Source organism: Rhodnius prolixus, unplaced genomic scaffold, assembly GCF_049639745.1.
Source record: "Rhodnius prolixus isolate KJV_2025 unplaced genomic scaffold, Rpr scaffold_2, whole genome shotgun sequence".
In the NCBI taxonomy this organism is placed as follows: domain Eukaryota; kingdom Metazoa; phylum Arthropoda; class Insecta; order Hemiptera; family Reduviidae; genus Rhodnius; species Rhodnius prolixus.
In genome coordinates, this window is record NW_027411592.1 from 30156864 (window position 1) to 30182838 (window position 25975).

Genomic DNA, 25975 nt, shown 5'->3' on the forward strand with positions numbered 1-25975 from the left:
TAACTCATACACATACTCTTGGTGGGATAGCAATGCCGTCCTCTTTAGGCTGCAGAAGGAAGATACGTTACAAATAACATAGTAATAATGCCCCAGCATTACTAGGAAACTAGGAAGGAAGAAAGAAGAATTTGTATCAAACCTGACAAGGCATATTTCTGGTTTTGGAAACTATTACCTTGAGTTTCCGAACTTAGTTTGATGATGTGATTGGAAAATGGACTTGGCATGACTCTAAGAACTCGAACTGGGAAATGATTGACGAGATGGGACACAGATACCTCAAATAGTAAATTGATTCATTCGAAGATTAGATGATGATTTTAATCTGAGTTCAGCTATCAAAATAAACTTTTGAAGTTCATATGCATCACTTAAGTCCCTTTCTTTCTTTCAGATGAGGCTTTATCATTTGGTCGGTGTGTTAACAAGCAGCATGTCCTAAAAGAAGTATACCTTTAGCTGGCTAACACAGGCGATAATGCAGCAATTGTTGTTACGCCACAGATGAAAACTAAGAAACTTTTATTTACCACGTCAAGAAGCTTCCCATTACTTTAGGTAAAGCAAGTCAAATTTTGCTGTCATCGATGAGGCCATCACTTCATTATTACACACCTCTTGTCTCCTAAAGAAAAAAGCCGAGACTCTAGTACTAAGACTGCTACTTAAAAAGCAAAAATGGGGATGAAAGTCTAACAATTGACCGCTATAAATAGCTCTAATCAGTGTACTTCTTTTCGAAAGAGTTTCATTTCGACATCAAGTATTTTAGAGTCAACTTTGCAACCATCCATGACTATTAAACTCTTCGTCTAGTCTTTACCAAGATCGAAAAATTACACCGCTAACTCTGGTGAAAAAGTATAGTATTTCCTTAAAAAGTTTTATGACAATGAAGTAGTGTTGGATTTGGATTCGATTACATTCAAACTGCTCGACGCACATCGCCTACTAGGTGGAAATTCTTTTTTGGCAACGCTTGGGATACGAATGAGGCAGACTCTCTTTCACAGTCAATTAAAATTGACAATGGCCTCAGCAATTAGAAGATTAAATAAAAAGTTTAACTCAGGTACATTTTTGGATTAACAGAACTTTTAGAATACTAATCTGAAATGTTGATGCCGCAGAACCGTTTTAAAGCATAAAAGATTACCATTCGCGTAAGATATTAACGTTAAGTCACATGAGATTCGATTACTTTTATGTTAGTATTATAATTTAATAAAGTTAATTTACATAAGAATAAATTGGGATTGAAAACTGATAATAGGCGCACATGAATATAAAATGTAAACAGGCGGACAGCACTGTGATCTTGTTATCTTTAGATAAAGAGTATTTATAGTTAGCTGGATGATGGGGAGGTTGTTGCTTCACAGTATGATTATACAGGGGACAGCCTGATGCGACGGCACTGCCGAGGGTGGAAATGATTTCATTAACAGCTGGGCGATGGCTTTCCAATGATAATGGGCGCAGAAAGAGCCAGAGATTCCGCTCCTTCTTTCCCTCAAGTAGCGCAGCCAGGGATTAGCTTCCTCTACTTCTTGCCACTTAGGATATTGACACTAAGCAGAGGGTGGAAACCTCTTCTTTGCCGCCTTCAAAATAGCTCCCCGCCGATGGCAATTCTGCATTACCCTCTTCACAACAAGCCAACAGCTCTTTTACTTCATATTCTCACCCTTCCAAAAACAACTTTCCACAAACCCCTGCTGTTACTTCTGCAAACCATCCTCTACGCATTGTTGACTCAATGAACTAAGTGCAATATACTCTCTACATTAGTCCAACTTTATTAGATATGGGGGGATACAAACATTCTCCTCCTTCCTCTTATTTCAATAATCAGATGTTTTTATGAAAAAAACAAAAATACTCGCATGACTTCCTACTACCGCAATTTAATAAATGAAAGGTTTTTCGAAACTATTTTGTGCGTTCAAAAAACGAAAAAAACTCATTTATTCAGTAAACAAATAGTCTAACACTTGCGCTTCAAATTTTGAATTTTACATACTTATTTACTTTCAATTAATATTATCTCATGAGGCCACTTATTAATCTTAACAGCACTTTAGGTAAAAGTTTCAACTAGCCTTAATTGCACCTCAGGAGACCTTCATTGGTTAGATATTGCCACTGCGCAGACGGCTTTAGCCATGCCAAATATACTTGTTTTTTAAAAAGATGTATCTTTTTTATATAAAGTATTATTATTATTACTATTATTATTATTATTATTATATTATTTAATGATTTAAGGCGCGTCAACATCTGAGGTTATTGGCACCCGGAGCTTTTTTCAGTGCACTGCCGGCCTCCGGACAGTGTTCTCTCGTTACCGGACAGTGAACTGTAAGAAGCTCCTAGGAAGAGAAAATCTACGGGTCAGCAGCTGGATTCGAACCCGGGACCTCCGCATGGGAGTCCAGATTGCTAACCATATAGCTAATCCCTTCCCTTATAATTATTGTTATTATTATTATAGAACTTTAGGAGCTTAAGCTTAATCTCTTCCACAGAACTGCTTTTAAAACCATACCCTTGGAAAAAGCTGCAGATCTACATGTGCGCAATGAGCTTACGAAGCTTAAAGAAAAATAGTTTGAGCTAATTTCCAGAAATCCCCTAAAAACTAAAAAATCATTACATCAAAGTAACATTTCCGATAGCCTGAATTTTCCCAAAAGTCAGGTTCTATTTGGACACAGGCCTAACATGGAATCTAAACATACGGCAACTTTCCGAGTTTGAGTTGACCACAAACGTCCATCCTTCCTCAAATAAACTATAAAGGTAAAGTAAGACCTATTTTTTCGGGCGGACTTTAGGTCCAACTACCAAATTAGGCGTCGTGGACGGAGGCTACAAACAAACATACTTTACTGAATTTTCCTTTTATTAATCATTAATTAAAATCCAGGGCCTTAGGCCGGGAATCAAACCCCGTACCACAGTACATATTAGTTTCGGGCCTTGCTCGGCTACCGTGGCGCCTTAGTAAGCTCTAACCTAATATTTACTTCTCCTAGTAGACATAACCTACATTATCACCAATTCGACATAGAATATGTGGCGACAGAAAATGGCCCCATGACTGTTGTTTCTTCGTCAGTTGCCAGGAGAAGTAAATAAGGAACATCTTCTACAAGTTGACAATCCTTATTGCTCAGCGCACATAGAAGCACTAGAGCATAACATGCACAGCTTGAAACTCATCGACTCAGCTTAAGACGATTGTGCAGAAGACAGTCATGCAGTGGAGCACATTATCTGCGATTGCAGGAAATTTTTATTCGATGAATATCAAATCAGGGAAATTTTTGCGTTTATGATGAGAACTGTTCTTAAAAATTATAGGAATATATTTAGTTGCGAGGTCATAGTTACAGAATATCGTATTACTGATGTGTGTCCCCATTATCAGAATTTGTTTTTTGGATGTACCAGAAATTGAATTTGACTTCGTACTTTGTGAACTAAACTGTTGCAACAATTTTTTCTAAAATTTACCGGTTAATGTTTGATGTAAGAACCGTAAAAATACAAACAATATGATTGGGCGTTTCGGTACTTTTTAAATTTTTAATCAACGTAAACTATTTACAATCATTTACACTGCAATTGCACGCGTGCTCAGGCCCTAACCTACCTAATTAAAATGGTTTCCAGTTATTTACAATATTTACAAAAAGCAAGAAGTGCCATCCGCATCAGGTATCGATTCCCATAATTCCTTTACGCAATCACTACTCGTATAAATAACAACCTAAACAAAATGTAACCAGCACTACATCTATCCTAATACATACACTCTTATTCTACATAGAGCCATTGTTCACATACATTACATCAAACTGTAAAACCACTTTTTCGAGGTAGACGACTACAAATCGTTTACTTTTGGTAAGGCTCAAAATCGAAACTCTAAACCAAATACTTCTTCTTTGGAAGAAGTGCGGAAAGTAAAAACGGCAGGAATTAACCGTAAATATAATGTAACTAGAAGTCAGGTGTCTCTTGAATTTAACGTAAAATTAAAAATCAGAGAAAAAAAAAACTTGTCTGGAAGAAAATAAAGAATAAGATAAAATTTATTAGAAATATATTTCCGGAAGCGACGATGTTGTTTAATGTCTGAGTGTATCTTTAATACTTTGAATATATAAGTATTGCGTGCTAGAATGTAATAAAGAAGAAGAATTAGAAGAGAAGAACAGATGATCTGGGCAGTGGTAGGAGGTAGGTGGAATGGAACTGCCATCTCTAAACTTTACTAGGTAGTTCCAGGCTATCTTAATGTGGCATCACTCTCATTAGTGCACATTCGAACTCGCAGCTTAAACCACTACATCGACATTTCTTGCTTAACTCTCCACCACATGCAACGCTCTTCCAAATAAAACCTTCTATCCTAACATTTCTTAACTTTGCACTTTCTGTTGCGGAAGTCCAGAGATTTTGTCAAATTTTCGCCATTAAGTTTTTAGAGGAAATAAACTTTTTAAACCATCAACCATTAATGGAGTAGTTTAGAAAGCATTTGGAACAACTGCGTAGTGTACAAGGATGGGACGTTCATTTTCAATGGTCACTCAGGCATCGCTGGAAATGAGGAAATGATGTAGTACGATCGTTTTGACAGGCAGAGTGAGGTAAGCCACCATTTATACTTCTATCAAAAATGGTTAAGAAATTTACCTTCCATCATTATGACAAATTTAGCAGAGAATCTGTACCGACAGAAAGAACTCGCGTGACTGTTATTCTCATCAAGAAATTGAAGAAATTCAGTTATATTCCTACAATTTGACAACTTAATCATTAAATGCCTATGAAGGCATCAAATCATGTGGAAGCCAAAAAAAAAAAAGTGGTTTTGAAAATAGGCTGAGCGTGAAACTGAAACGTTCAGTTTCTTCAGCCCTTTCCGGGAGTTTCCTGAAACGTAGCCATCGAAATTTTTCATCTGGAAGTCCGATTTTACTCAATCAATTTTTCTCTTTTTCTTGAAAATGGATTCAACGCTTTTCATTAAGCTTTTAAGCTTAAATTTAGGTGGTCCACAACTTTTCGTCTTCGTTAACATGTGGTTTCACTAATTCCCTAATTAATGTTTTTTTAAATTAGTTAAGACCTGATTTCTTTTATTGCAAATGTTTTCTCTTGATATTTCACTGAGGAAGAATGGTTACGTCCCACTGTAAAGTTTCCTTGTAGTGTAATCTATGATTCTGCCATTTTTATATATTAACATGGACTTCTTTTATGAAAATCAATTAAAAATTTACGAATTTTAAAACAACATCTTGACTGAAAGTACCAATTTCCTGAAATATTCTGCAATTTTCTGGAAAACGCCTCTATTTTCCTTAATAGTATTCTCATTAAACACAGTTATATCTGTTAGCTTTATTTAAAACTTATTTCCAACGAGTACTATTTTTTGAACAGTTAGTTATAGGGGAGAAGTAGCAGTTAGCTCCAGTCTATGCCAATCGACCGCATGGTACTTTACTACATATGATGTATAATGGGAATTAAAGTGTTCCTAAAATTTGGACTTTTACAGAACATTGTGTGAGAACTCTCGCCAAAAATGTTAGCTTTCGAAAGCTTACAACCTAAAGTCAACAAATAATTGAAATAAAATAACCAGGTCATAACCAACGTAAACCCAAAACTTACGCCATAATCACCCTTTCTATTAGCTATCGCTTTTTTGCTGAATTGATTTTAAGGCAACATGGGTACTGGGATGTTAAGCTTACTAGATCGGTTTGTTATTAAAATTTTGCCAGCGTTACCCTAGTAACCAGTTGTTTACTGTTTACTGTTTATTTCAAGTTATGTTTGTTTTTCCGATAATTATCGTTATTATTTTGAGGAACGCATATCGACGGCTGAGGTCATTAGCGCCATTTTAAATAGCTATAGATTTTTTTAATACTTTCTTTTTTATCTTTTGTTCCGTACACACACCACATATTGTGAGTAACTAACGGGAGAGAGTTTTCTTTGTGTGTTTAAAGAGTACTTTACACTAGTGAGAAAAGAATCCTTTTCTGCCCTAGACTGTTCGCACAAATAACAGTTACTTATTGCAGATAAAACCTTACAAACTTTATTTTTATTAAATTCATTATTATTTTAAAGTTAATATAATTAAATTTAATATTTATTAAAATATAGAGATACCTCATATCATGTTTATATTACTCCAAAAATGTAGTAACTTCTAAATATGCTGTACGGATTTTCCCACTGATATTTCAATAAAACGATACTTATGAGCTAGATATTGGTAACGCCCAACTCTAAAGCTTCCTTGTTGTGTAATGTATGATTCTGCCATTTGTATATTTGAAATATTTGTATTTGTATTAGAATTGTTTAACAAAAGATTTGTCTTCAACAACCAGTAAATTTTTTAGATTCTGCAGTAACAAATAAATAAATTAATAAAACAAATCAAAAATAAAAGAAATCAAAGTATCAGATCGGAAGAGAGCTAATGAAATTCAAGATAGGAGGCTGTTTACTGAGGAGTTGAAGGACAAGACTGGTAGGGATGTGAGAAGAAGCGACACTAACCTCTGGACGATCACGGTGTCTCCCACTGCATTGCAATAGTCAAGGTCAATCTGCTTTAAATTTGAGAAATAAAATTAAGTGAAAAAAGAACTTAGTAAAGTGGCAATTTCTTCCATTTCGGGATTTTGAGGCATTTGATAAAAACTGTTAACACTAATAACGACACTTTCCTAACTAAATATTTTCCTCAAAATTACATAACATGAATTTCCATTGAAATATGTTTGAGGTAACTGCGGATTTGTAGTTTACCTATTTTTGGTTAATCAAGGATCAAGTTTAAACAATGAAACACCGTTTTTTTTTAATTTTGCTGAAAACGCGCATACACACAGTTCGCAAACATGAATGGAAGCTAGAAGAAAAGAAAACCCAATTGAAGCTAGAAGGCCGAAAAGATGCCGCTTGAATAAATGCTGCGGAGAAGGATCTGTAATGGGCGATTGGGTAGAAAACAGGAAGACCGTTGAGAAGTATTGGTCATTTTGGGACCTTGAGCGATAGATTGAGCCAACGACATGGATCAGTCAAAAAAAAAAAAAATAAATAAATAAACCGTAGAGTTGAAGGTTAGAGCTCTCCGCTAACCCAATAGACCCGATGAAGGTTCCTCAGGGTTACGGTATTTGTCTGTTTGAGTTGTCATAGACTTCACATGAGTTAGAGTGTAAAGATAAAGCTCTATAAATCGCTTGTAGGTTCAGCGCAGTGTACAGCACAGCACCTGAATGGTCCTTAACACACGCGAACAAGACCCAATCCCAGCTGCCCACATTAACTCCAAGCTTCCGAGGCCCTTAAGGATAGAGATACTTAAGTATCTTTTGAAATCCGTTCATATACAAACTCCTGAACCTGTCTCTCTACAATACATCGGTACTGAATATTCTCCTCCTGGTTTATACAAATCTCAGGCAGTTACCTAAGTAGTATGCCCGTTACTGCAATACCACATTGCCGACACTGCGCCAGTCCAAGTTCTTATAGGGTAAACATATGACCCGCAACTATGGGGGTAGCATGATCAGTTCCACGAATCAAGTCTGCTCAAATCAATCAACTTTAATGAAACCTGATGAGCGGCTTTGTGCACAAAAGATCTAAGATTGAGCGCAACTCTAAAGGTAGCTTCATCATCTACTACCTTGTCTACTTCCCATTCCTCAATTTAGTGTCCCAAAATTTCGCTGAAATAACTAACGCAAACTCTGGGATAAACTCAATTTCATCAGAAAAGCTGCCTTTTCATTGCCCAGAATTCCCTCTTGTCCCAGATATCTAAAAGAGTTTTAGTATCGTGTTCTTTCCTACATCGTTAAGTCTTGTTTTGCATTCTCTTTTCTAACTTTGACCAACCTTACAGAATCTATCAGTGTTTTCAAAGAAGCTGGACTGTTAGAGAAGATCCTGTTCTCATATATCTGTTGATTCCTGCTAAATATATTCTTGCTAAATCCAAGAATCGCCATTACTTCTGCTTTAAATACAGCAGCCATGCACAATATTCTCACCCTCTACCCAATCATCAGCTCCTTCAAGGCCAACTCTATCTTAGTCTAGATCCGTGGCTCTCAGTGTAAGTGTTGGTCGTGTTATTAATCAAGCATACCCGTTCGGAGAAGTGGCTAGTCATATGCTAGACTAGACAAAGTGGCAAGTCCACTAAGCCCTACGGTATTCGCAATCTGATAACTATATGATAACAACAAAACAAGAACATTTAACAGATCCAATGATTCACATTTTACAAAGAATGTAACACCAGGACGACGCAAAAATGCAAATACGGCTTTAGCAACAATGTAATTGCCTCGTGGGTAAAGAGCGAACAATTCCAATGAAATCAGAAATATTGCTACAAAAGCCAGGATAATTTCCCTCGCAAATGCCTTCTTTATCTACTTACTGTGAAAACAGAAATTCTTTTACAAGAATGTACTGTTTATATTTCCTGTGTCTATAAATGGGTAGAAAGAATTACTATCTCCGAAAACACTTTAACATCTAAACGTTGTTATCTATAGTTACAGCTATTGACACCTTAGATAAAAGATCTTTCTCTTTGGAGTTCCTTTATTCCCCCCAGCATCCGCGCTGGACCACCTCATACACACACATACAACCAGCATGAACACACTCTTTCACTCACACCAAAGGTAGCTCCAGCTAGCACAACAAATCTCCCTTCCCCCAATCGTCTTCCTTTTTATTCATTCTATCTCGGTTTAGTGTCACATTGTTTTTTTTATTTTAATTTTATTTTGTTTTGTGGTTCATTGAAAAATCCAGTCCGTTTCTTGCCTACGCCGTGTTATTCTTGCCCGGTTATTGCCAGTTGATTTATATAGGGTGCAACACACATAAACGTCATTGGTTTTATTGATCATTTTATCGTTTATTTATTTGTTTTTTGTCTCTTCTTCATCCGTTATTCTTTTGTTTTAAAACTCATTTATTCATATTTACTTTTTGTAAGTGAATTCATTTCTTTGGACGCTGTAGTTTAGCATAAATTATAGACAAGCATTCAGTGTACATATTTTACCTCCACATCTAATGTTACATTCCTACATATTTATGCTTATAATAAATTTAGTATTACAAGGCTAATGATCAATTTGTCCCATTTCTATTTTTTTTTTCTTTTTTATATTTTTACAGATTCAAAACTTTTCAAAAAGTATTATCAGTGAAAATAATATCGGAGCTGATCAAGTCATGAAAACGTGTGGAAAAGATGGCTCTCCGTTTATGAAATTTATTAAAACTTCAGTTTTGTTGGTTGGAGATGACCGATTCATCCACATGGTAGCGAAGTCCGCGGTGTTTCAGTCTTCTAGGAGGTTTGGAAGGAAGTAAGAAGTTGTAACTCGATGTCATTATGAAGAGGTTTGATAGTTGGGACAGGGCGCTGGGAATTTTTTTGTTGAATACCATTGACATGAAGGATAGGAGTTTGTTACAGAGAAGTATTGTATCTTCAATACTCCTCTGCCAATTAGTCTAGAAAGAATTTGTACCAATTATCTATTGTTGCTGTCCTTTAATCTAGAGTTAGGATTCACTTGAGCAGTTTTGCTTTTAGTGGGGTCCACTCTTATTCTCCGCTTACAGAATGTTAATGTGATTTTGTACGTCGCGAGTCGCGAGTACTGGGACAGAGTTTGAAGTCAGCTGATAGATAAAAGAGAGAGGGCAAATTAAGGTTACCTTACTAATCGTGGCGAATTTCCTTATACGAGGTATGGCTATTAAATAACGAGACTGATGCTGTAAAACATTTTATTTTAAATTTATACATATTTAGTTATTATCACCTTCAATATACACCCCTCCCCTATCCTTACAACTCTCCATGCGAATTTACCATCGTTCGAAACAGTGCTGGAAGTCTTTTTCTGTCAGCTCCTGCATGACGCGTACCGCTTTTTCTTTCACAGCTTCAACGGACTGAAATCGTGTTCCTTTTAATGCAGATTTGACTTTGGGGAACAGATAAAAGTCACATGGGGCCTAGTCAGGCTTGTCTCGTAGACAAGAAATTGACTGCACTATAAATAGCGAAACTAATGTATCTTTATGGGCAGCCTTTTCATGAAAGAAGTGTGGATACTGCTCAAAAGACACCAATGACATGCCAATGCTCGCCAACAAAACAAAAAACTTTGTCTTTATGTCGGCCGAATATTTGACCCAGTTAAGTTTTAATAAATATTTTCCCAAAATCGAAAATTAAGAAGAGCTAGATCTGATGATGACATGATATCAATCATTCTTACATCTCTATCGAAACAGTTTATCGGGAGATGCGCTATTTTATAGACTGCCATCAGAAAAACAGCTAGATATTAGTTCTCCAGTATCCTTCAGGAGTCCTCTACCTTGCTAAGTGAATGCCCCCCAATGTGAACTTGCTATTCAGTTTTAGACCGTGGAGAAAAAAGAAGTCTCTTGTGTGCTCTCCCGACTCCGAGCTAGGGAAGGACATGGCACATTTCTTGGCTTTATGTCCAGAATTGTAAGGTTCGCTAAACTTAAATTGTTGCACCCTTCAACTATCCATACCCAGTCCTACGGGCATGTTGGTGCTGCAGTCTGGAAGGTTTTTAAGTTATTAGGCAGGGATAACGACATTTACTTTACTCGGCTTTTTCATTAAGTTTTTCTTACAATAATCATCGCAAATTTGAATTTTTGTTTTGTCAATACTCCCCTTCAGCTTTTGGGGGTGTGGACAAATGGAACATTGAAACGGCATCAGATTTTGTATTCGCGAAGTTGGAACTAAATTGATTTTTTCCCCGCAATAAAATTGTGAAAACGTTAAAACCTTACTTAAGAGGTTTTTCATGATGATTTTATTGAAACATGAAATTTATGCAGAATTTCCCGGTGGCTGGATGAACCTACAATTTCAAGAAATGTCAAACATAAACTTTTCCTATGGCCGTGGAGAATAGAGCGCCTGTTTACCACTTAGTGATAGATTTTGATAAAGACTTTTCTGCGACATGAACTTACATCTGCACGGATATGACAGCTGTACTTACGTCACTAATTATCGTTGATTACTTTTGGTAACTCAGTCATTAAACCAGAAGGAATAAGAAGGAACGATAATGCCAATTTCAATAATTATTTTATTAGTTTTGCCGAGCTTTCGATCTAGGGTCTGAACTGTTTTATGAACGGTCTTATGTACTGTTCATAAGCATACAAGACAGAAGATACACCAACTTAACAATAACCATGTAAATATATTATATTGTCAATGAACCCTGTAGATGATCTAGTCTCTAGGGCTGAAAGCTCGGGGCAAAATAATAAAAATAATGACTGAAATTGACAATACTTTTTCTTCCTATTACATCACTAAGTTTGCGAGATGTGAACACTTATGAAAATGTAATGTAAATTAATAAAATAATTACAAATTGAGCACTTTTAAACGACATTTATTAATGAATATTTTTCTTATTTTAAGTAGACGAGATATAATCAATTAAAAAGTAGCGGTTTGTTGATAAATTGTTATTATATTCAAGGTTATGTTTGTAGTTCTAATAATTATATTTTTTTATTTTGTTTTTTGCCGCAGGAAAAATGTATTATGTAACTGATGCGGAAGTATTTTCTTACTCGTGCGGTTTTCTTACTTCGGCTCGTGTCGCAATATCCGGTACTAGTCACAGGCCTACTTTACTTCCTGCTTGTATATAATTAAATAGAAGCGAGATAAAAGTTCAAAGAAAGTCGTTATTGTTATTGGGAAAATTTAAAATCCCTGTAAAACCCATTGAATAAAGCGGAAATTCCAAAATTACACCTACTTCTTGTACGTATCAAAGTTAAATTTTCATTGCAGAATGTGGGCAGCTAGCTGTGTTGCTAGATGGACTGAGCAATGTTAATTGTAAGAGGTTTTACACTTAAAACGAGTTGTCTTGCGATTTGACTTAGCCAATGGGAACTTCCTGTAGAACTGTAAGGAGTTCCAACAAATACATTTATCAGATTTTGATATTTGATTTCTTGTAAAATCTGCCACATCTGCTAATACATTGCATGCTTAAATAAATAGCGTACCTACCTTTCATCCGATGGTGGTCCTTCATCTTGTCCTCGTCACAATCATCCTTATCTTTGTCGTCGCAGTCAGACAGTACAGCGTCATCATCGTCGTCTGTCTTATTTTTAGGTTCCCACGTCATTTTATTCTCCTTTTTAAGACGTCTTCTAGCGTTGGCAAACCATGTGGACACTTGAGTTAGCGTCATTTTAGTTATTATCGCTAGCATAATTTTTTCTCCTTTGGTTGGATAGGGATTCTTTTTATGCTCATTCAGCCATGCTTTCAGCGTGGCCGTCGACTCTCTTGTAGCATTCTTCCGCCTTGCCGCCAAATCGTAACCTCCTCCGTATCTATAATATAAAACCTATATTAATTAATTTACAATTCTTTTTAAGGAAATAAACTTTTAACAAATCCACATCCAAATAAAATTTTCATCTTCCAATTAAAGTTATAAGAGAAATAGAATGACATGTCCACAGCCGAAGTAGAACAACAAATTTGTTCCCGGCATTAAAATTTATTTACTTTTTAATGCTTCTGACCTAGCTACCACATTTCCTGTTATATATTCCAAGACCCTCCAGGCTTTACAGCTGTTCTGCCTGGTAGCATTGCGACAATCATTAGTTTTATAAGTTTTAACAATTTATGTACTAAATTGAATGATATTCTATTTAGAAACGTAAAATTTCATCATGAATCCTTTTTAAGTATAATGATGTCTGTAAAATTGTAAAAAAAAAACATTGTTAGCGCATATTTCGGGTAACATATACTTATATGTTTCAAGGTTTTATGTTAACCTGAATAATATAATATTTAAAAGTACTACTCATATTTTTGTATTAATTGATTAATTTATTTAAAAAGGAAGAGAAATGATGACAAATTTCAGTCCATTTTATTACCAGGCTTTCGACTTATAGCCAGTCTAAGGTTTACTACGTCTTTTTTACTAGCCTAGATCATCTTCACGAGTTATAATGATTAATTAAAAATTCTTTTACATGGTAACTCAAACTCTCGCATCCAAATGAACACATCTTTGATTTTATCCGTTGTAGCACGTTTCGGATTTTCGGATTTTTAACCATCATCAGAGGTATTTTAATCAGTTTGGTGTAGAGATTTCGACTTCACCTACTTTTCGTCTCGCACTACATTTACTGAGTCAGTAGAGGAATGTTTCATATCTCATTATAGTAAAAAATTACGAATAATTGAATGACAGTTCTTTTATATTTAAATTCATGCTTTTCAGAATTGATGCAAAAAATAAAGCAAAAATTTCATTGGCAAATAATAGAAAGTTACAAATTAATTTCATTTCAAAAATTTATTATTTTAATTATTCAATTGGTGAGATAAAACCATGAGCTATCTATAAGGGCCCAGATATCCCTCTAAAGTAATACAGAAACATACGCCGGACGAGCTTCCAGACCAGATCTAAAGCCACCTAAGAATTCACTGTAACCAACATGAATATATTGGTTGAGTTACTGTAACTCAACCAACCCGCATAGTTTCAATAATTATAAAAAATTTAGTGTATTTTACTGTTTATTTTTATATTACTGATTTTTCTATGTTACTGATTCTGTAAATTGTTTTGTATTTTTAATATCTAGGCCCTGAAGAGGACAATATATTTGTCGAAACGTTGGCAAAGAGACGAGTTGTTTTATTTGACCGATTCCTCGCAAATCTTCCATCCTAACTGCAACCAACCTTACGAGGAACTTCTTGAGCTCTTCCGACAAGGCTCCCAAGAAAATTCAATCAAACCAGAAGAATGCAAGGGTCACAGAATCATCTCACTGTCTGGATCCTTAATCAGACTGCCGATAACCCATCTAGTTCATCCACAAAGACGAACGTCTGTGAAGCCGTTCTGTTAGTTGCATAGCCATGTGTCCAGAGGCAGTTAACACCAGTTTCGTAAATAATAAAAAGCAAAAAGCCACCAGTTTACAAATCATTCCCAGAAATATCGTCATAGATCTAGCACCCAAAGAAAGAAAAGTACATCCTTATTAGACTGTACCTCTGCCAGTGTCCTGGCACATTCCATTCAAAGGCACTTAGAACCGTGACATTTATATATTAATAGACCGTTCGGCCAACAATAAAGGAAAATATTGAAGTAAGCGGAGTATAACTCAGAAGAAGCCACAATAAAAATAAGAGTACGATGGAAAGGTAGGCCTATTTAGCGGAGGTAGAATTACCAGCATGGTAGAGGGACGGACATTAGTGAGCGGGAGCTATTAGATACGCCAGTTACTACCGACCAATATGGCGTAATTCAGAAGCAACCGCTCTCATTTAGGGCTGAATTTTAAAGAGCACCTGAAAGTAGAAAGAGTTTTTAAGCATTGTAGAATTATTAAAACATTCTAAGCACATACATCTTGGAAGATGCTTCTACGCGTACTGCCTCAACCATCTTTATGCATGTTTTCCTACCTGATTTCTAAGGTTAACTATCTCTATCAACCTTTATACATTCTAATTTATAGTTAATGGTAATAGTTGTTCAGACATTTTCTCGCTAATCCTTTATTACTTTTTTTATCTTGGGCAACAAAAAAGCGAATTGTGTTGTTAACTTACTTTGCTAATAAACAACAATTACTACTGACACTTCTAGGATGTTCACAAGTAGATGCTCCATAAGTAAACCACTGCCGGGTGCATGCATATCGTTACTAATTCCCTTTTTTTTACAATGGGCTTTAGAGTTGAAGTTTCACAATTAGAAAATACATCTGCTTATTTGCACATAGTGCACATTAGAGCTTCACCAATTGGTTACTATTCTTGGCAACTTCTAGATTTTGATCTGGATGGAACTTCAAAAAAGTGTCGGCAGGCCAAAAGTACGGAGGCTGGATTGGGTTGGATTAAGAATACGACGAGATTGGTTGACATGGTGAACATAGTGAATAGATGAAAGAGAGCGATTTCTATTGGTGGCCAAGGCTCGAACAGAGCTGCAATATCTATGAAAGGATAGATAGTATTAAATTCCAGATCTCTGCAATTTTAAAACTATCATGTGTAATAACTTCGGTAACTGTTTTGTAAGAATGTCGTATACTATTTTGACGTTTGCCATATAGCACTCATCAACCATATCTGTTGGTCCTGTTTATAGTAAATGATTGTAGGGATTTAGGATTGTAATGGACAAGAGAATTTGCAAAAACTTCGAGCACATCTAAGACGTAACGCTCTTTTTCTCGTCGGGAATTATAACTGTAGTTAAATCAATAAATTCCCTCCAAAAGAAAGTGATTCTGCATTTACTGCGGATAGCCTGGTCACTCAAAGAGAATTGTCATTTAAATTCAATCCCAATCTTTCCATTCATTCAGTAGAACCTATCAAATAATATTTCTTTAACCGCAGTCTTATATTGTCTGATTAATCGTAACGCACACGAACTCACTTCCATTTAAATATTCCAACAATAAATTAAGGATTCAAATTGGCGAGGAATCGGTCCAAATAAAAACAACAACTCGTCTTTTTGCCACCGTTTCGGCAAATATCCTTCTTCAGGGCGTGGCTATGCGGGTTGGTAGAGTTACAGAAAACTGTTACACATTTTTCTGTCAGTTTTCTATAACTCATTAAACCCGCATAGCCACGCCTGGAAAAAGGCAATATATTTGTCGAAATGTTGGCAAAAAGACGAGTTGCTTTTATTTGGCCGATTCCTCGCCAATGTGAATCCTTAATTTAATATTTTACGGTCACTAAACCAATATATTCCAACAATTTTACGGACAACTAGATAGCTGAATTAATGGAACATTTCTAGTCCCTAAAAAACCGAACTTATGACTGATTTAGAAGTAAGACATATACGTGGACATATAATACGTATCTAAAATTTGTGATTCCATTACCACTCTATGAACTGAAGACCGTTCTTACAATACCGAAATGAATAATTCTTCTCTCAGAGAAAAGACTACATACGTCACTATTGTTTATTAACTGAATAAACCCTATGGCAGATGTTATAAAACCAAACGTGTTTCAGAATGTAATAAATAAATTAATAATTTTCAAATAATCCTGATTATTATTTTTTTTAAATACGTAAATTATAAATGATAAACTATAAAGCAATAAAATGACAAACAAATTAATCGAAAAATACATATTTTTAGTTCCAGATATTAATTCGATTGTCTAAATATAGAAATGCTATATTTATTATAATACAAAATTTATGAACTCAATTAAAACGTTAAATATTCTAGTACACTTTTATTTTCAAAATAATTTATCGCTAATTCATATAATTGGACAACTATAATGTATATGACTGGAATTTATCTTTATTTTAATCGTGTCGGTAATTTGTCAGAGTCGTAATATCTAACTGTTCATTTTATGTGAAATTAATTTTAGTGCCAATGTTTGTGTTTGAAACCAGACTATGTTTTGGTGACTATTAAACTATGTGACAGGTATCTAACGAGATGTACTGACAAAATGAAGGACTATATAATTGAGTATACACGCAATACAACGTTGTTCATATCAACTTTCGATTGGTAATTATTTATCATATAATATATTATTTTTTATTTTTCAGGTAGGCATTACTGAGAAGACTAGCAAACATACTTTACTGTAAATTTCTTTTATTAACCATTAAATAAAAACCAAGGCCTAAGACCGGGAATCGAACCCGTGGTGCCTTACATATAACAGACATACATTAATTTATTTTTAAATTAATGAACCAATGATAGGCAAATAATATTTTTTTAAAACTAAAGTCAAATGGAAGATAAAGTAGCTCCTCATCAAAACCTGATTGCAAGTTTCTGAACACTCGGCAGGTGAGGCTGTATGAATTAGCAGGTGTACTAATCGCATTTCTCTAATAGCTCATGGATTTTTATAGATTTTAATTTTTGTAGCTAGCAGGAAATTTGAGATAATATAGGGATAAAATTACTTAGAACCCTTGTACTAGCCAAAAACGAAACATATCCTAAGTTAGGATACCGAACGTCTCACAAATAATGCACCATGCATTATTATGAATCCTAAACCGCTTGAAACGTTAGTGTAGCCACTTTCCGCGTGGCTTAATAGATTGAATGGTGGACATAGTGCTAAACCATTTAAAAATTAAAATATTAAATTCTTAAATGTGAATATTTTTTTAAATAGATGTATTATAAATAATATTTACAACTTTAATAAGAACAATTTAGTTTACACTGTTAAATTTACTAAACTCTCGGATTACGATAAAACAAGCTGTAAAATTATTTTTATGAGATTAAACATAAAATATAAAATTCAGACAAAAAAATAAAAATAAATAATAATAATAATGAAAGAAGGAAAGTGGTCCGAGTATGGAAATGTGGTCTTGAATGCACCTGTCAGGTATTTAACAGGCATTTTGTCTTGCCGGCCCCGAGTCATTAGCGACGCCATGAAAGCCAGCTATTAGCTACACTTCAGCCGATAGACAATGTTTTTTAACTGTTTATTTCACTAACTGTATATCTTCTTTTAGTTCCTAATGAATATGGGCAGTTAATCTGCTGGCTACTGACGCCAATACTAGTAGTAACATGTATTACCATAAACAAATTAGTATAATCATAATTATGGCACGAGAGAGAGACAGAGAATAACATTATATATAAAAAGAAAAATATCGATGTTTTTATTATTTGAATATTTACTTTTAACATGCGAATATCAAATTATTATTTTTTTTTTAATAAAAAATGGAAATTACATTAATTAAAAAAAAACTTATGTAAACAAAACCAGCGGAAACAAGATGTTTATTGCAGTTTACCAAATCAAGTTATGGTCATTGTTCATACACAGATGTAAATCGTTTGTCATAAAATTACTTTTACAATTACTTCCGTAAGTTTGTTTTGTAAAATCTGGTGGTCAACATATTTCAAAAAATGAAAATCAAAGGTTACGAGCATTTTAATAGATTTGGGTGAATGTTTAAGTCAGCAATGTTTCCTGTTAAGTTAACGAAATGTAAAGTTTAATCTAAACAATTCACGTGGTCATTTTTAAGGCAGAAATCTTAAAAAATATACGTCATAGTTTTTTTTTTAAATTTTGACATGTACGAAAATTTGTATTTCTTTTGAATCCAAAAGATTCTCATACCAAATTTAAGTAACGTAATTATTAAAGGAATTTTGATACAGCAAATTGAAAACTAAACTATTCATATTTAGTTTGAAGTGAACAAAATACAGTAAAGTCGGGAGAGATGGCCAACAGCCGAAATTTAACCGAAATGTCGTCCGACGGCGCTGCGTGACCTCTCGAGTGATAAAAATTCAGGTCTGACAACAGTGAGTTAATTTTGGTCTGCGTCAAAGCGTTATTAATTAACTCAGAGAATAAAAACATTATCGTCTCAACAAAAAAATTTATGATAGTTGCATACTGCGTGCTGCAGCGAATGCATTTGTCGAAATTTTAGTGTTGTTTTTTACATATTAGGAAAGTACAGTATACATTAATGAATCCTAACTTCTAAAACTGTCAAAAAGTACGCGTTGAGTTATGTTTATCATGTTGGCCATCTCTCTCTAGCATACGGGACAGATGGCCATCAAACAGTAGGGATAGATGGCCAATTATATTTACTTTTTTTCTGTTATAGTTTGGGTCAGTTTCCAATTCACTGTAGAAAAATGCCAACTCAGCATAAAAGACAGAACACTAACCGCGGAAATTATACTGAAGAAAATTTGAGATCGTATTAACCCCACACCCAAACTGTCGTCTCTGCAAGAAAACGAGCCAAGTCTGTTATCACTTTATTAACTTCTCTCGAGCACATTGCTGTTGTGTAAAACAGAGTTGCAAAGAAATCCAAACCAACAAGACATACCATCCCCAAAGAGACATTTCTGAAAGAAAGGATTGTCCGAAAAATAAAACGCTCACCTTCCCCAAGTTCCGATGAAGAGGACAAAACAGGAATCAAATTTGAAGAGGAAAGTGATGCCATTTTAGGAATCGATGAAACTGAATGCACAGGATATGGGGAAAGCTACAACAAGACCAGAAAAAAAAGATTGGTTGGAATGCATAATATGCCGGAAGTGGTTCCACGAAAATTGCTCTTCTTTTGCATACGCTTGCCAAAATTGTAGTAAAAGCGCATTTAAAAAGAAGAATAATAAGTAAATATTAAGTAACCATTCATTTTTTTCTGTTATTTTTACGTTTTACTAGTGCAATTTCATTTAATGTGGCCATCTCTCCCAAGTTACATTGACCAACTCACCCAACCCAGTGGGGATAGATGGCCAACTGCTATTTTTTTTTGTAAGAATAAAAAAATGTTTCCCTCAGCATTTTTTCTGCAATGTTTTCCTTATCTTATGTTTGTGAGCGTATGAGGTTTCCAAAAATAATAATAAAGTAAGCCTAGCCCTTACCAAACATTTGCAGGCACCCTCCAAATAAAATGGTGGCCATCTCACCCTACTTTACCCAACATAATTCTTAGGGTATGTAAACTTCATTGTTATACAAGTTATAAGCCCAAAAACAAGATCGTTTATCGTCATTAATTTAAGTATAATCTCGCATTATAGCATTAATGTCACGGACATAAATAGTTCTATACTATAGTCATACAAGCAAAAAAAAAAAACACTAGTATGTACTATCAACATTTTAAGTTAATACCTTTGAACACTAAGTGTTTATGTGGTAAATATAAAAAATACTGGATTAGAACTGTACATTAACGTACATCAATTTTCATTTAAGTGTCAACATGTGTAATCACTATGACGCTCCTCAAATTAAAAAAACAAACAAAAAAATTAAAATAAAATATAAAAATACATTTTTTCAACAGATAAACTTTTCTTTAATGTCAATTATTAATTATTTTATTATTAAAGTTAGCGGATTTTGGCTGAAATGAGGACGAACGTGGTAGTTGTTAAGAAAAAGAATATTGGGACAATCAACCATGGTTTGGAGGTGTTTGAAGAGGAGAATTCCATTAAGTTGTTCCGCTGAACCAACAGAGAGCAGAGGTGGAGAGCAATATTCTACAAAACTGCTACTAGTATTAGACGGATCTAGTCTACATCCTTTAAAGAACTTATCTGGATTTGATCAAGTGCCGTACACTCCTTCAAACTAAACAGCTATCAAACACAGGAGCTGTGATTCTTAATCTCGAAAGAAAAATGTAATAGAACAGGATTTAAGGTTACAGACTGTTTTATAGGTTCGAAAAACAGCGGAAGAATTCAGGACTTCGGCCTAGGTTCCTCTCATTTACTAGAGCAGGCCTGAATGTTTTGATCAACTGGGAAAGGCGAAACTTCATTTAACTTGGATTAACTCTAATTTAAATCAATTATGAGAGTACACAGGTGCCATAAACATAACTCATTGCCTTCAAAAACTATTACCTGCCAACAATCTTTACCATACAACTAGACAAATAGACGTGGTGGAAACAGATCATTCCAGTAAGCAACCCTATTTCTGATAGTTACGCCCTCTTGAGGTAAATTAAACATGGCCGACATTAGAAGGCATGTTTACCGTTATATAGGGTAGATAAGGGTTTGCGGCCGACGGTAGCATAAGGGAAGAGATAAACAATTGGAAGGGCAACTTTAAACCAAGTTTAGTAGTCATTAATCCGGCCCGGTGACAAATGGCCGGGGAAGAGAGAAGGTGAGTGGCCGTTTTTGTCAACCATCTGCCGGCCGTGGCTGAGTAATGGCCAGGCTGCATGAACTCCAGCTACACGCATGTGAAAACATTCAACCAAAGTAACATCCTACCAACAGAACAATCATTTTTTTTTCTTGTCCTTATCTCAAAAGTAATAATCGTTAATTTTAGGAGGGGAGGGATTAGATGAGTGGTTATCGAGCAATGCATTCCAAAGCGGAGATCGCGGATTCGAATCCAGCTGTAGCCCTAAGATTTTCTTCTTAGGAGCTTCTTGCAGCTCATGTCCGGTGATGGACATTGTTGTGTGCATAGAGAGAACCCTATCCGGAAGCCACTAGAGCACTGGAAAATCCTGCGGGCGCCAATAACCTCAGATGTTGATGCGCCTTAAATACAATACAAAAAACAAAGTTGATAGAAAGCACAGTCTTATATTCCAGCCAGGTAATGTAAATCTGGACCAATTCTATGGTTGTTAAATCTAGATTTTGGAAGTCGGCGTTATTTGGTAGCCGAGCGATGGTGAAATGAGGACGCTTGTGGTAGTTGTTGTAAAAAAGATTATCGGAACAATCAACCATGGTTTGGAGGTGATTGAAGAGGAGAATTCCATCAAGTTGTTCCGCTGAGCAAACAGAGAGGAAAGATGGACAGCAATGTTCTACAGAACTGACCTTAGTATTAGACGGATCTAGTCAACATTCTTTAAAGAACGTATTTGGATCGATCAAGTGCCAAACACTCCTTCAAACTAAATATCTTTCAAACGCGGATCTTTAAGATTGAGACGTCCTTCCTTCGCAGTATAATTTCAAAAAAACAGTTGAAAAATTTGGAATTCCTGTCCAGGTTCTGCAAAAAAAAAAAAAGAAAAAAAAAGTGATTTTAATCTCAAATTGGACTGCACCTAGACAAACGGTTGACATGGAATCCTCATTCTAGACTGAAAAGACAAGAAACTAACCAACGCTACGAACTTTTCGCCAGACTACTTGACAAACGTTCGAAACTTAACCTACATAACAAAAGACTCTTATATCTACTGTTACCGCGACCCAATTGGTCATACGGCATCGAAGTATGGGGATCGACTAAGCGTTCCAACTCACTACGCCTCCAGGCATTACAGTCAAAAATACTTCGAAAACTACTTAACGCTCCGTTCTATGTATCTAACCTCACTATCCATAATGACCTCAAAATCTTACTAGCACTCGTTTTCTCAAATTTCATTCCTCTACAGCAGCTCCTGCTAACCCTCTCATAGAACAACTATCTTCCTCCACATTACCAGGTAATCCTCTAAGGAGATTGAAGAGAAGATGGCCTCGTGATCTACTCTTATCGTGAGAGCAAAGTACGTTACTGGAGTGACACCACTGGGTGCCTTCTCCACTCATGATTTTCTTTTATTTCTTTTTTCTTTTACCATATTTGCTTGTTACAACAACTGTTGCAGTGGTAAATTACAATAAACGATTTAAAAAAAAAAAAATCTTAACTTTTAACTAGAAAAGGGCTGTATCTTACGAACTATGTCGTACTTCCACAATATTATACGTTCAAAAAACTCTGTACTGTAAGTTCGGCTAAATTTTCCAGCTAGATATCTATTTACTTTAAAAAAAGAGGTTCAGTTAAGTAAGAAAAGCGCTCAGGTAAATCATGCTGTAAACAGGAAAATATTATCAATATCACGTAAATTAGCGCGAGGGGTGAAGAGCGAAAAACAAGAAAGTTATGCGGACCGGATGTAGGTAGAGTATTCTGATCATGTTCTACTATTTAACGACGTAAATGTTTTATTAATTACTTGGTAACATTAAATAAGTGTAAATGCACGCATTTTTATTAAGCTATCAATATATTAATGTTCTTCGAATACATTATCTTATTTTGTTTGCAGCGTAAGAACTTCTTTTTCACTACTTTGTAAAACATGCGATACATAACTTAATAAAATGTTTTTAATTTATTTCTTCCCTTGTGTAGGTTATTTCCTATAATAACCATAAGTTCAGGCAAGAAACAGCTGGAGTGTGCTTAGTTTTTTTGAATAATATACACATTATCATCTCATTATTTAGGAATTATTGCATTCAAAATATCCATATTACTTCTACCCACGTGAATGATACTATTTTGAAAACAAATAATTTTCTAGTCCTTTAAAATATGCAAGCGATGTTAATGTAATATAAGAATTAAATAAAGTAGAGAGATTGTATGCATCCTGCGATACATATACAGGGTGAACCAGTAAGTATTGTCCATAGGCCTACTGTGTGAAGTACATCTAAAGTGGAGTTCAATGACGTATTGGCCAACTTCATAATATTTTCCTCTGTTCTTGAGTGACATCACTTTAAAGTTTTTTTCTAAAATCATTACTTTTTTCCAATAAAAATGTTATTACTCAGAAAGTTTTAGTCCGAATTCAATTCTGATGACACGGTTAGAAAGACAGATAAATTTTCTAAAAATTGATTCCATTTTGAAGCATAAGTTATTCTCCAAACAGCCTCAATCTTCCTCCGAATGCTGGAAAAATAATAGTAATCGAAATTTTTAAGAAAACTCATTCAGCCCTTACGTGATCATTATCAGACCTTGGTGCTGGCACTTTTTATAAAAGTTTCCTTGTTTAATGGGCTTTCAAACGATGTATTATTTTCCATGATTCCTTTTATCTACGTTTGATAAATTGCGTTTGTATTACCAGAAAACGTGTTCACGAGCACTAAACAGTGTTATGGTACGATAGAAAATTTTGAAACCAAGGTAACAGATAAGTGAAGTTTATTTGTAAGGCACCTAGTTGTACTGGTTAATACCTAAATCAGATACAACGATTATCTGTTAGAGGGTTCAAAGGGGGTTCAAAGGGTTGTTAAGGCTTATTTACATTTTTTTCTTTTTCAACAGTGTATTGAATGTGAAATTGTAATTTGGAGTAAATACAAACTATATAATTTTTTTTTTTTTATAAAAATAGTACTTGTTTAAAATATTTCCTAACATTTTCTCAAATATTTCAGAATTTAGATTTTTTTTTTTTGTGCAATTTGTAACTTTTGACTTCCTAATTTAAGGACAGTCTACATTAAAATTGACTACTGGTCCATCTAAAAGAGTTTCTATGAATTTAACAACTTGATAAACTAACACTGTTGAGTGCTCGTGAACACGTTTTCTTGCAAAACAAACGTAATTTCTCATAAGAAGATAAAAGGAATCCTGGAAAATGATACCGTTTGAAAGCCCATTAAACAAGCAAACTTTTATAAACAGAGCCAGCACCTAGGTCTGATAATGATCACGTAAGGGCCAAATGAGTTTTCTTGAAAATTTCGATTGCTATTATTTTTCCAGCATCCGGAGGAAGATTGAGGCTGTTTGGAGAATAAATTATGCTTCGAAATGGTATCAATTTTTAGAAAATTTATCTGTCTTTCTAACCGTGTCATCAGAATCGAATTCGGACTAAAACTTTCTGAGTAATAACATTTGTATTGGAAAAAAGTAATGATTTTAGAAAAAAACTTTAAAGTGACGTCACTCAAGAACAGAAGAAAATATGAAGTTATGGCCAATACGTCATTAAACTCCACTTTAGATAGGCCTACACACAGTAGGCCTATGGACAATACTTACTGGTTCACCCGGTATAATTGAACTCTTAGAACTCTTTTTGGGTACTTAGGGTGATGTGTTCAGGAATTAACCCAAAGATGGAACAAAAGCAGGCTGACCGAGAAAAAGATGGTTGGTTGGACAAGGCAACAGATGTAGATCGTAGTACGGTGATGATGACCAAAGATCTGGACTGAAACGTAATATTTGAGATCAAAGCTCTTTTAAGGCTGAATATTGGGTTAAAAAGTTTCCATCTATTTATGAAAGAATAATTATTTGAAATGAAGCAAAATTTTAACTTAAGTACATTTGGAAAAAGTGTTTTTATCACCAACAAAATACCGTATCTTCACAATCTTACGAATTCTGACAGCTTTTTTTTATCATCTTCTTTGATGATTGATGATTGAAAGAACGGAAGGTACAAAGTAAAGTCATTTTTATTCCGCCATTTACCGTATTTTATATTTTAATTGGTAATCCCTTGAAGATAACAGTCAAACTTGTCGAAACTTCGTCGAATAAAAGATGAAAATATACCAAAAAATTTTTAGGGTTTTTACCCTCTCCCCTCCAAAAAGAAAACCACCGACGGCCAATCCCTTTTTAAAAGGTTTAATGTCGTTTTGTCAAAATATTCTTCTTTGAAGAATTAATCCCAAGCATTTTGGAACATAAGAAATTTTAAATTAAATTAAATTTTACATCTATTTTATTCTTTTAAAATGTTCCAGTCGAATGTATAATTAGTTATGACTCACTCCTTAATCAAAATGTCACTTTTTTTTGAAGACTTTAATTTAATTAGGAATGTAGTAAATTATATGTCACTATTGTATAATGGAAATACGAGTATACGAGTATAATACTAAAGGATGAAGAAGTTTATGAGCTATTTTGAGTAAGTTGATAGTGTTGGTTAAATAATATGCAAAAGTGATGTTCGGATAACATAAATTTTATGGAGCTAACCCAATAATACATTGAATATGAAGTAGATACCATTGTTGGAGTTCACTACATGATGAACGGTCCTAGAAACACCTGTTACGCGCAGTTTGGCCAATCGTCCCATCTCCAAACTCATTCTGGCTACATTATAGTAGATACCAAAAACGAACGGATGTATTGGATTATTAACTAAACAATTGTAAACATAATTTGTTGCTCGTTCTACATTAATAATTAATATTATGATAATTTCAATGGCATGTTAAACCTGTAAATGATATGGCTATCTATTCATTGTAATTACAAAATACATATTTTTTTTTTAGTATGTATTATAATTTATTCACTTTATCAGATATAAATTTAATTATTCTGGTATATTACTGAGGGACAACTCCCAAATTTGAGAAGATGACTAGATCTTTGCAGCTACCATCACTTGTGTTTAGCGCACCGAAGTTTGGAACC

General features: G+C 34.6%; 1 protein-coding gene across 2 annotated transcripts in view; it reads right to left on the reverse strand.

Moving 5' to 3' along the window:
* The window catches only part of ara (araucan), a 232405-nt gene that overhangs the window by 14670 nt on the left and 191760 nt on the right, over nucleotides 1-25975 (reverse strand). For both annotated transcript variants that reach the window (XM_074118929.1, XM_074118930.1), the window contains exon 4: nucleotides 12194-12525. In XM_074118929.1, coding sequence (XP_073975030.1) covers nucleotides 12194-12525 — 332 coding nt within the window. The remainder of the gene's footprint in view (nucleotides 1-12193; nucleotides 12526-25975) is intronic.